General features: G+C 37.8%; 1 protein-coding gene across 1 annotated transcript in view; it reads right to left on the reverse strand.

Annotated features, from left to right (window-relative positions):
- LOC121325033 (formin-like) overlaps positions 1-13987 on the reverse strand; it is a 121176-nt gene that overhangs the window by 34274 nt on the left and 72915 nt on the right. The window contains 2 exon segments of the mRNA XM_041267331.1: positions 12789-12909; positions 13875-13934. Coding sequence (XP_041123265.1) covers positions 12789-12909; positions 13875-13934 — 181 coding nt within the window.

Raw genomic sequence — 13987 nt, forward strand, 5'->3', positions numbered from 1 at the left:
CATGACTGCAACAGTAGCTTGCACTAATCCTTTATTGGGCAAACTAATCAACACGATTGAATGGGCACGAATGCAATTCAAGCCTATTAAGTCAAGGAGCATCTCTATAACTAAAGGTAAAGTAGTGGATAAGACGTTCTACATTAACTGTGAGGCAATACCAACCTTGTCCGAGAAGCTTGTAAAATGTCTTGGGAGATGGTATGATGGGGATCTAAAGGACACAGTTGGTGTGAGAGAAGTGAGACAACAAGCAGTGCAAGGGTTGAAGAGCACAGACAGCAGCGCTTTACAGGGCATACTGAAACTCTGGTGCTTTCAGTTTGGTCTACTGCCAAGACTTCTGTGTATGAGGTTTCTTTGACAACAGTAGAGAAGCTGGAAGCGTTAATCAGTTCATACGTCAGGAAATGGTTAAGAGTTCTACCCTCCCTCAACAGAGTGGGACTGTATGGTAAAGAGAGACTGCAGCTGCCAGTCTCAGCTCTAACCGAGAAATTTAAGTGAGCCAAGGTTTGATTGGAAATGACATTTTTAGAGTCATGTCATGTCACATGATGAATGTGTGAGGGAGAGAGCACCTGTGTTGAAAACTGGAAGAAAGTGGGCGGCAAAGGAAGGGGTGTAAGATGCAAAGGCTGCCCTTCATGGGGCAAGTACAGCACGGAAGTTCAGCATGGAAGAGGAGGCCTTGGTTTCAGTTCAGCTCCTCCTACAGGGCACAAAGCAAGGTCTTAACCAAGGATGGTTTACTTGGCATCATAACCAGTTGATGCAATGTTTGGCCTTAGCATTGGAAGACAAGCGCAACATGACGAACAGGTTGCCACCAATTCCAGCAATGACACATGAAGAACAACATTCCTCCATCTGGGGGAGCAACCACCAAGAAAAGGTATTAAAACCAATGGACAACGGCTTATTTTCCCCACCAAACAGTGCCACCACTAACCTTGGACCTGATATTCTCTTATGGTCTGGATCAGCAGGCCTTGTTAACAGTGCCATCGGAGGATGCTGTGAACGAAAGAAAGAAACTTCGGTACCCTCAACTAGCCGCTGAAGCGGAACAGGGAGGATGTAGAGTCCAGAATTACCCAGTGGAGGTGGGTTGTTGAGGATTTGTGGCACACTCCACAACCCAATTTCCCAGAGACATTGGATTTAGTGGTCAAGAGTGAAGAACTTATCTGAAGCAGCAGAGAGGAGCAGCAACTGGCTCTGGTTGAGACGAAAAGATTCTGGTTGGGGATCTCAAGCACAGTAGAAACTAAGCACTTTGATGGAAAGGAAGGTAAGTAAGCTGGGCTTGGCTGAGTGGTGAACGGAGAGGGGTGATACTGGGATACCAGAATCACCGTTGGCCCTCCTAAGATGAAACACCAAGAATGGAAGGTGCCCACTTGAAGACCCCAGAGAAGGACCCTATTCACAGTCCAGCAAGTTGTCATGCTGATGCGCTAGGGAGGCCACACTGCAGCCGTTGTGTGTGCTGATGCACCAGGGGGGCAAAATAGGCTGATCCCTGGAGCTAGCATTACACTTCAGCCATTAACATCAGGCAGAAGGATATCTACATCATCAGATAGAAGGAAACACAGATGGATTAGTTTACAGTAAAAGAAGCTATGTTTTAGTTGGTGCTTATCTTGGCGAGTCCACTATCAGCATGAAGTTGTACACTTACTCTAATGTAATGGAAATCCATTGTGCTGCTAGGAACTGTAACCAAACTATTTTAATAGTGTGTGCACATATTAAGCCTGATTAAACATGAAACAGTAGTTCAGTGTGGATGCATTGAGCTGATTAATTAAAATGTTATTAGTACAGCTCTCAAGATCAGTTATGCAGTGTGGACAGGGCCTTATTTGCATTATTTTGCATTGCGTAAGTCTGTCTGAGAATTATTATTATTATTATTATTATTTATTATTATTAAAGGAGAGTTGAAAATCAGAACCGTTTGCTCATCCCTATTTTAATATCACTTTGACATACTGGAAAAATCAGACTCCCTCAAACATGACCACTCTGAGTTGGCTCCAGCACTTCATACACATGCAAGTCATTAGTGCTGTCAACTTTCATTGGGTCTTTTAAATAAAACTGGACCCATTTGATTTTTATGATATAAAGGGGTTAAAGGAAAAAATAAGACATTTTCCACCAACAGTTTGCCAAGCGATTTCATCAAAACAAAATGTTGCCTTGATCAGCCAGTGGGCAAAACATTGGCACAACCAACTTTGCGTTTGTGCGTGTTTGTCATCCATTAGTATCAGTTTCCGAGCCAACAATGCAGTCAGCATGCCATAAGAAGCATACAGTTGTGAGTGTTATACTGGACAGAGCAATGTAAATATACTGTAAATGGCAATATCAAATAAAAAAAAACCTTTACTATTCAACTCAAAGCACTTACCACTGATTTCAACAAGCCACATCTTATGAAAAACCTTAATAAACATAAGCATCGGATGTTGGTAGTGACTTGAGCTCAATGTTACTCTGCACTTGTACTGCTACATGAAACAAAATTTGTTTTGGCAGCCTAATACAAAACCACAAATATTATAATGATATGATTAATTATTTACTTGATGTTTTTGTTTTTTACACCTCAAAGTGTCTTTAAATATATATTCTTGGAAGTTCAGCTTATTCCCAGTTTTTAAATTAGGGACAGTTCAAAACCACTGGGCTCTAAAGTCATTGTTCCCTTTAATCAAGTTGTTTGAAAGCTGCTGAAGTCTTTCCAGGGCAAAGGAACACTGACAAAGTGCCTATATTTTAGCCCACTGTCAAGAAGACATATTTACTGAACACTGAACTCCACATAGAATTAAAAAAGGGTTTATTTATTAAAGCATTAAAAAGAACTAGATAGAGCGAAGTTCTTAATAATACCACAGTAGACGCCCAGTGTAATGTTGCCAAGCAGCAGCCTTTCCTAGAAAAGAAAAAAAGAGCCCACTGCTTCTTTTTCTTTTGAGAATTTTACTTACACTAGCTGTGTGACCTGTTATAATGTACACTAGAAAACAACATCGACAGAAAACAGTGAAACTGGTTAACTGTCTATTCTCACTGCTTGAAAACATAATGAACAACTTTGTTATTAACCTGGGAAGAAATGCTTCATCATTGAAAGCTAAAGGCAGATCACAAAACTGAGATAAAGCCATTTAGTTATGTACTATAAAGGCTCTGTCTAATTGTTGAGGGATCTGCGAGTATTTCATCTGTGGTCTAGACAGTGACACACAGCATAGTGCAAACAACAGAAAACAATGGAAGAGTGGGAACCCATTCTTGAGGAAAGCGATCCATTTTCTAGCTTTATATTAAAAAGAGAACCCAGAACAGCAAGGCTATTATTTTGTGGCGGCTTTGTGTTGGAAACATGGTCTAGACAGAAAAGGCCACAAAAAGGAAATAAAAAAACAACACCAGTCATATAAAAATGACAGAAATGGGGGGGAATCTTTCACTACTAACACCGCAGAATATCCAGTTGCAGTACTCTGTATTTACAGGGTTATTATGGTTCTGCCCAGATACTCACAGCTGGCACAACCCCATCCCTGCAAACAAATACATGTGGTTCCTTTAATTGGGCAACCACAGCTAATCTGCCAGAAATTACTCAGGGAATCTACTTATTGGAATTGCTCACTTCAAAATGCCAACAACCCATGGTAAAATAACAAGTAAAAGCATGACAAGATTAACAAATACAGATAAAAAGAAGAAAAAGGCTTTGATATATATATATATATATATATATATATATATATATATATATATATATATATATATATATATATATATATATATATATATTATATATATACTGTATATATGATATGGTCTAAGGTAATTTGGCCTGGGTTCTGAATCTGCTTTTTAGTTCTAGTGGCCAGTCATAGATATATACAACACAGGCTAAACTAGCCACAATTTCTTTATGTTAGTAAGCGCCATCTAGTGAACACCTCCTGCGGATCAAGCTTCCTTTTTAATTGTGTATTGATTGTTTGAATGCATGATAAATAAAACAGTAAATCATTTTTCCTTGCCTCTTATTGGCCCAAGATTACCACTGCCCCATTAATATTTGCGAAGAACATAGGTTTGTTCTTTGCCTGTTGCTTTTTTACTTGAAGGAGGCTCTCTGACAAGACCATGATCATTGAGTATTACCAGAGTTATATTACCCAAGCATACCCTCAATTAAAGTGAAAAAACAAAAAACAAAAACAGCAGGGGACCAGTGAAGTTGGTTCTAATGCGAACAGGTGGTAAAATGAACGAAAGCCTTGGCTATCACGAAATTCCTTAAATAAAATACTTTGATGCTCTTAATCTAAGCTAACTAAAAACAGCAGCATTCAGGTTTCTGTACCCCATCACTGCAGACTATTTTAATCTAGCTTTTGAAATTACAAGGGTAAAGTGATTTTGATATTTTTGGCTGAGTGATAAACTTTGTGGTTTGTACAGCTTACTGTAGGTTTTTTGTTTACTGCCAACATGACTTACCGACTGCCCTCCACCTGCGATTCAGTCAGAAGTTATCTCTGTGTTTCCCCAGATAGCAGCTGTTTGGATGTGGTACAGTGATAGCTGTATAATACACACACATCTCTGCCTTTGTCTTTGCTGTTTGTTCTTTAAGTTTCCTGTACAATCTGAAGATCAGGAGGGATCTGTCTACAGTGGCAGTCATAATAGTCCCAGGTCTGAAGTTCAGTTCAGCAAGCACTGCCTATCAACATGGCCACAGATAAGATTACATCAAATACTGTTTCCATTTGAGTTTTGTGTAAACTGTGGATGTAGATCTCTGCGAAATACCAAACATTTCATTGTGTTCAGTCTATTTCAAAGGGTTTCTTTGATTATATAAAACAAACAGAAATAGGAAATGGCATTGATTAAGATGAACACTTATTCAATGCTTTAGATATTTTATTTGTCTCCTAACACTAATAAACACAAGTGTCATGCACCACAAAATCATTAAACCAGAATTTCTACCAGATCAACTTTTACATATTTGTAATGTTTACAATTATTCAAAGTGGTTTCTGGGGTTGCTCTCCAAATGTTTTTCCCATTTTCTAAATTTCAAAGAACTGCTTTCCAGACATCATTGGAATGGTCACAAATTGCCAAACCCACCATTGTGATGTCATCATAACTGACTGCGGCAGAATGGTGCATTGTAATGGTCCCTTACAAAGATTTGCATAGCAAAGTGTGATAATGCATACATTAGTGAAAGCATAGAAAAGCTATTGCAAACATTGTAAAACCCAGAGAGTTATGACAAAGCAAAAGAATGTGGTAAAACACGGTAAATGCACAGTATAACCAAGGGAAAACTACAAAATGACTTTGCAAATTTATCGTGGTTAACTTTTATATGTGGGTGGGGGAGGAGGGGGGCTGCCGTCTTCCATTTAGTTCTCCAGCAGCTTCACATTTTTACTGGACTATATAAATTAATTAATTAATTAAATTAATTAATTAGCATCACTCTTCCACCAGTTCAACTACCATGAAAGACTACATCATACTTGGATAAGTTTATATTTTATAATTTAGTCACTATGTACATATACGCATTCAATTATTATAATAGAAGTACCATTTGCAAAAGGAGTCAGTACCGCATAACGTATAAACCTACAACTGTAAACTGGTCCACATTTATTATTATTATTATGCATTTCTTAGCAGACACCCTCACCCAGCAGGGAAATACTGTATAGACTAGACTAGACTGAATTGAATCACCAAGATTAATAACTTTTTATTGCACAAACAACATGTTCTTTTGGAATACATATTTTGGAATCCTTCATGTTCCAGAGCAAGTGGTTATTAAAATTGCTTTGGAAGGTGAACAGAGATGTATGCATGACTGTGTGAAAGGAGGAAAAACGCACCCACATGATTGCTTAGATAATGACAGCATTTTTAGGTACAGTACCAATACACCATCTTTTAAACACGACTGCCGTTTACGGGTGATTATCGTATTTCCATCATCTTCATCGACTTGTTATACAAAGTAGGTACGAAGGGAAAGTTGGACAGGTTTGTACAGGCGTTTTTTCATGAGCTGGTATGACACAATCATCTGCGTGTGTCTGGAGCCCCACACTTGTTCTCGAGGTATTTTCTTACTGGCTGATATACCACATGAAACCTTACCTTGGTACCAGGTAAAGCTATACAAATTTAAGTCAAACAAACAACACTGAGATATAAAAGAGTTTCAGGTCAGGCCTGGTCTGCAGTTTTGTAACCCCGCTTCTTGCCCAAGTATGGCCCCTCCTGACCATTTCCATTAAAGTGATCACAACAAAAGAATTCCATACAGGTCACCTTTTGTGCACCTCCATTCATTAGATCTCAATACATGTTACTGTAAGCATGAATTTGTGTTTAAAATGTGGTACTGCACTTGGTCAAAGACACCTCTGTTTGTATCAAGGCTTTCAGATAGTAATGCACTTGCCCATCTGGAGGGTAAAATTGTCCCCACCCCTTCAATTGCTTCTTACCTATAAAAATCCAATCAGCTGCTTCCCATATTGACTGACATTCTTTCAACCAGTAACATGCTACGACCCAAAAGATACTGCTGGGGGGAAATGATTCAGATAATGCAAGTATAACATACTTCATGCGAAAAAAGATAGAGAAAATGAAACTTCCTTTAACTTTAAAAAATTACTTAAAACGTTAAATGTAAATAAAAAATAGTTTGCTCAGTCATCTAGAGACCTCGTCTCCACCTGCTCTAGCACGTAACACTGCACAGCAAAGGGGGTCATGTTAACATGCAGCATAAACAAACTGAATGCTTACTCAACAAGCTTATGAATGGATGCTTTAAATGAACAATGTCTAGATCAGTACTAGATTTTTATGTCAGTATGCTTGTGATAAGGATGTTTATGTACACAGATAAAATGTTATTGTCTATAACTTATCTACCTGCCCGAGACCACTATGAAGGCTCTTGATACATGTCATAAATTCTTGAAAATCGTCATGAGACAGACCCAGATAACACTCTTCCGCAAGTCAAGATTCACCATTTCCCTTAGCCAGGGAAAGAGCACAGGGTCATTCCCATCTCCAAGAGACTTGCCTGCAAGATCTTTAACAGGATGAAAGAATCTGATTCCCATGTTTCTAATCATATCTCACAGGCGCCAGGGCAACCTTTTAAAGACTCCAGTAAGTCTCAATATGAGAGGCATTGAAAAAACACAAGGTGTACTCTTTTACATTCATTACACAGAGAAGGGTTCGTGCAGGTGTGTTGCATCATACACCAATACTACTTAAAGGTAAACAACTGCTAACACTTACTTTAATATATATATATATATATATATATATATATATATATATATATATATATATATATATATATATATATATATATATATATATATTTGTTACTCCCAAGCTCTGCTTCAACCCCACCAACCCCCCAGTTCCAATGCTGTTCTTTTCATTCTGTCATTAATTGCTTGGTCTTCCAAATTACTTTACTTGCCTTTCAATTTCACAGGGTGTTAAAAATTGATATAAATAGAGCGCACACACTTAAAATATATTGAAAGCAGAGGGCTTGCAAGATTCTAAATTGACAAATCAGCTTTTAAGGTTTGAGTTAATCAACTCAAAATACCAACCGTTTCTGTCACCCTTATGTCAGCCATTCTATTTTTAGATATTATGCATCTAAATATATTAATTTGGAGAATCGATTTCAATGCAATACATATTATAAAAATATCATGTATCATATCACCCTACACAAATACATATGTATATGTATCATGCAACCCTGTGTGAAGTCGACCAACAATCTGTTCCAGCATACATGGAAACACAGAAAGGCAATGACACACGTGCTGTAGACACAGTCACCAGTTTGAGTTCGTGGCTCATTAACTTTCGCTCTTTACTATACTATATATAATGCACACTGGTGCAGAGCAGCAGAAATCACAATGCCTTCTCAACATCTTGCAGTGCTGTCAGTTACTGCATAGTGTTCCATACTGATACAGCATATGCTGTACGTGCTTATTCTGCTGTCCCTACCATAACAGACTGCATTCACAGTTATCTAAAAAACACAATCAATCAGATTGAGGAATGCAGAAACTACATAGACAAATGGCATGTGTACACCAACCAGCACCTTCTAAAATGTACGATTACAATCTAAGAATGCCTTCCAGTTAGATTATTATTTATGTTAAACGTACTTAAAGTATTAATAGTGTCTGGGTCAGGCAAACTGAAAAACATATGGTACTGGAAAAAAATGATGAGATTTACAGACTTACTGTATTTCAATGTATTTATATATGCATCAAACATTTCTTTCCTTAGGTGGTTACAAATGTATTAGAAACAGGGAAAGTCCAGTTCCATGTTAATAAACAGTCAATAGGGTTAACATTTTGTTACGGGCAATTTGTTAACATGTTTTGCACCTCAAATACAAACATGGGCAAATGGTTGTGTTCATATATATACAGTAGCTTCTCTAATACAGAGTGGGACTACACTGCTAGCCTGCATAAACACATGTTATAAAATTAACTTAGCTCCTCACATTCTTTATGAGGGACAATGCAGTTTTATTAAAATGATTATTCCAAACCTATTTTGCCAGCATATGCGCTTTTACAACCCGGCATGATTAAACTTTTCCTGTAAAGTCTTGTGGAGACTACCACATAAATGACAACACATGGGAGAACTATATGTGTGAAGTCTCTAATATGTGAAAACATTCATTATTGCAAAATGGGTTTGTTTTAGTGCGTATCAGTACCTGTTATGTTTCAGAGCTGTGCATTTTTATAGCAGTGTATATTAGGAGGAAGAAATATCAAATGCCTTCAGTCATCTGAAAGTAATATATTAGGCTAATAACTGCTGCAACTTTTCACACCCATGCACTGTGTACAGAGATCTGTGCTGGGCAATACGAACCCCCTCTTAAATTAATGTACCCTTGAGGATGCAAACAAAATGTCCTTAAGTAATATAATATTATTGAACATAGACTTTGGATAAAACATGCAAGAAACACATGTTATAACAAACATGTACTTTTATTTTAAAGCATGATACCTGGTACAACACCAGGTTAATAGAATGTCTGTTCTCAAGCCACTGGCTTCTTTCCTGTCAATCACCAATCACCTGCTTCCCATATTGACTGACATGCTTCCAGCCAGTAACAAGCTTTGACCCAGAAGACACTGCTGGGGTGAAATAATCCAGCAGGTGCAAGTGCAAACATAACCAGAGAATAAGGCATATACATTGAGAGCTTCCTTTAACCTAAAGTAGTACCAGATATTTTAAAATGAAAATACATGTGGAAGGGAACATGGCTAAAATGTATGTCATTATTTTGTTAGCTGCAATTACTTTAAAATTACAATCCAAGTCTCCTTTAGACAATGACCCTCCTGTCTTCCAATCACCAAAACCTGTCACTGGTGCTGTTTGTGGTTCATTACAAAAAAGATTCCAAATGATCAATGCCATGAGATCACACCTTATTGTCACAAACAGGACCAAAATGCTTATTCACAGGAATTAATTCATTATCATCTACTGTACAAGGGTTAAACTAATCTAGCCAACCAAGTCATCCTGGAACGAGGGAAAGGAGATAGGATCTAGCTATTTACTGTTTTCCTCAGAACAATTTGAGGGATGTCTTTCTTGGGTTTGACACGCAAACCACCTTTACCAACAAGCCATAAAATAAATGTAATGTACCCTGTAATACAGGCAACCCTGGTTAATATTGCTCAAATTATTTACATCTGAAGGACCGCCTCTGTCTGGGTAGCTGGCCCTGACGCTCCTCGGAGTCAGTCTCCACTAATCACATCTGGTTTTGTTTTAGATTTTTACTGGGATTCTGCCAGAAGCCTGAGCTCCTAATGGCCCACAATAAATTACAGTGACTCATCAACCTTCTGCTGGATGTGTGAAATCGTTGCCCCATTAAAACAAATGAAATTCGGGCACAGATTAGGGTTTATTACCAAACTGCATTTAGCCCTCCTCTGAATTAGCCCAGCGATTCAAAATTTCAATAAATGTTAATAGTGTAAACTCTCATATTTGATCATTCAGAAGGTGTGCGTGTTTTGTGTAAATGTGTGTGCGCAACTATGTGTGTTTGCTTGTGTTTCCTTCACTTACTTTTAAGCAGCTAATTAGTTTTACAAAGAATTTGCTCCGCTGTTTATTAATTTTTTTCCTGAATCGCACATTAAAGAATAGGACCAGCTCACTATAAAAACCAGCACTACATTCTGGATCCTTTACTTCTAATTCATTTTGACAGCCCAGGGGGAGTTTCCCAAAAGCCTAATTAAGCTTGTGAGAGGACCGTTAGAACAAGAATGGCAAGCACCAATGTCTCCCAAACTCCTTGTGTCTTTAGTGGTGTCGGTTAGTTGTGGACTGCTTGTCAAAAAGTGTCGCCCCAATTCTTTTGTGTCTCCAGATGCTCCGGAGCATCTGAGCTGTTTGTGGATGTTCACAGTACTACAAACTCCAACAGCATCCAGAGAGCACTCACACGCAGACACACTGTGTACGTGCTGATCAGAGTTTCTCTAATACTCCTGTAAGTGATGACTGAAAAACAAACAAAAAATCAAACCAATGACCGAGTGTTGAAAGTTATGTTGAAAGAATCCCCTTCTATTTGGATTCTATTAAACTATTTTGTTCTGTGTCTTTAATGGTCCTAATAGATTCCACTGTATTCCTCTGAAATCTCTGACATTTTACAACATTTAGCGGCATGTTGTTCATTTCTACACATAATAAACAACATGTTTTATCAATTTTAATTAGCATTTGAAGCTGTAAACAATAGCCTTCTACATACAAACGGTATTGTAAACAAATATAACTGCATGGTTGTGACAAAAAGCAGTATTACAAATAAACACGTACACTGACTGATTAATCACAGAAACACCTTCTGTAAAATGTTAACCTACTTTCAATAACAAATGTCGTCTGTGGTTGCATTTTATTTTTGTTTCTCTGTCATCCGTTTGTGTCCTCTCTGAGCTGTCTGTGTCAATTACTTTGTGGTTAGGAGGTTACCGAACACTCATCCAGGTTTACAGCAGATAGGATGGGGGGAACCTACACTTCTGTTCTATGACATTTTAAAATGGCTCCACTGCGACCTCTGATAACTATGTAAAAAAAAAAAGATCAGTATTAAAGAACTGTACACGTTGGCAAAGTATAAGAATGTGAAAGCTAACTTCTAACGCATCTCTCAGTTAAAGACAACAAACTTCACCAACAAACCATTGCTGTGGGGAAGGTGGCTTTTGTAACAAATGGAATTCTCACTAGCATACTGTGTTCTGATTGGTTGTGCAGCATATTATCTTGTGGTAACTGACTGAACATTTACAGTCTGACGTGGCTTAACTTCTACTGAGTGTAAGAAAAGCATGGAAAACTACAAAATTATTGTGTAAGTTAGTCATGGTCAACATGTTAAGGGAACATGTCATTCTTTTTCATAAACCAGATATGCATAGGTGCTGTATTCTGTAAATTAGCCTTTTGTAACACATAGCGTAATGTGAAGACATTACAAAGCTGATTTTTTTTCCCCTGCATACTTTAGCTGACAGATGTGCCCAGTTCTGTCTGGTTTCTTGTAAAAGAGCACGGTAGCAGAGCTGGAAGACCCCCTCAGGAAAGGAGATCAAACACAGATCGTGTTTCTGCACAAACTACCAGTGAAGAGGGCAGGCAGACCAGCAGGCTGACAGGGGCAAAGCCATTAGAGAAAGACTGAGCGCTCCTGTGTGACTGTGCTGAACAAACAACAACTAATACTTCCCTTGTAACGCTGACCCATCGTGGCCACCTCGGAATTCAGCCCATTTAATGGAACAAATACATTATTTCTAGACAAGGGCACCTCAAATGAATCCTCGAGTAGCAACCTTATCTCGAGCTCAAGCTTGTGGTCTTTCTGCCTATTTCCAAACTAGTCCAGATTGTACTGTTGCCTTAGGAGGTTAAGAACGATTTCCTTTTGTGCTTTTCCCAGCTACACTCATTTGACTGCCATAACTGAAGTTATCATTTTGGATTTGAATCCTAATTCTCTGATGTCTCTGACTGAGCTTAAACCACTTGCTTTCCGGGCTGCAGGAAGGCCAGCAAAGAGAAGCAGTTACATGACTGTAACAGCCTTGCTCTGGAAATTGTATATCTGTATAACTACAACCCTATATTATCTACAAGACACATTATCTATATGGTCGAACATTCAATGGTACACTACTTTTTTTATTTTTACTAAATACTTCAACTTCAACCTGGTATTTTACAGCATACAGGCACTGATTAATTCATTTTATTTAATGAGCCATTGTTCTCCTATTGAAGAGTAAGTAGCTTCAAATTACATTTACATTTTTTACTGTCCTCTTTATGATGTTTCCAGTTATTCAGAGCGATTCTCCTTGCAATGACTGAACATTGTTAGAATCTGGCAACTGCTTTGAGGTCAAAGCCCCACCTTTCATTAACTGCAATAAGATCCACTCGGGATGCTCTGAAACATCATACAAAGATAGGAGGACAGTTAAAAACCAAACCATTAAAATGTAATTTGGAGCAACTTACAATTCTGACGAGCAGGCGAGCAGAAACTGCAACGTTACCGTCCAGCTCCTTCTTCAGCTTCCTCAGGTCCTTCGTCACGTCCTCAAACTTGACCTGCGCGGCCAGAAACAGGTCCTGCGGCTCTGGGAGGGGGAAGACAGTCTTCTCCGTTCCTGCATCCTAGGAGTGAAGGAACAGCGGGGTCTGTAGCAATCATCTAAACACCAAGACTCAGACACCTGTCCAAGCGCTGTCTCTGCCCAGCAGATTTTTATTGTTTATAGTCTTTAGGCACCAACCTCAATACAGTACAGAACAAAATCATGTATTTATATAAACATAGTGTAGTTCCACCACTATAGCGCCATGTTCAACCTAAGCATTCACAGCTCCCCTCAGAATCTAGCCAATGCATTTACTGAGATGAGTTGCCTATACAGGTTTTGGGTTTGGAGATATTTGATATGGTTTTGCAAGGGCTACAAGCGGAGAAATATATTTGCTACATCTTAATTTGAATACAGTGCTATCTGCTATTCTTAATTATGAAACCACACATTTTGAAAATGTTACTTAGAAAAAGGAAAATTCTAAAAATCAACATCTAATGTGTTTTCAAATTGCTCCTTGCTGCATGTCCTCTATCTACTCAGTGGATGTATGTTTGCAGACTGATTGAAATGTATTGTTTTTATAACTGTATTTAGACCCAGAGAAGAATGTTCCCTCTCTATTGAACTCTGAAAAATGATATTTGAAACAATTAAGCAAGTTTATTTCAGAACTGCTGTAACACACACACACACACACATATATATATATATATATATATATATATATATATATATATATATATATATATATATACACATATATACATACACATATATATATATATATATATATATATATATATATATATATATATATATATATATATATATATATATATATATATACATATATAATGTTTTAATTGTTGGTTTTGTGGCATTGTTTATGTGTGCATATAATCGATTGGTATTCAAATTAAGCATGTCTGAGTGCTGGGACCCAGTTTCTACTCTACATTGCTTGTTATCTACCACAAAAATAAAAATAAAACAATCCTGCAAAGTGCTTTCACTCTATAGAAGTAATATTACCTTGTCAATGTATCGTAGATAATATGAGACAACGTAATCCACCAAACTGGTTTTATTGTCCTAAAAAAGAAGACAACCCTTCTTTACATACAACATTTCCCAAAACTGCTGAG

This window comes from Polyodon spathula, chromosome 12 (assembly GCF_017654505.1).
Source record: "Polyodon spathula isolate WHYD16114869_AA chromosome 12, ASM1765450v1, whole genome shotgun sequence".
Taxonomy (NCBI): domain Eukaryota; kingdom Metazoa; phylum Chordata; class Actinopteri; order Acipenseriformes; family Polyodontidae; genus Polyodon; species Polyodon spathula.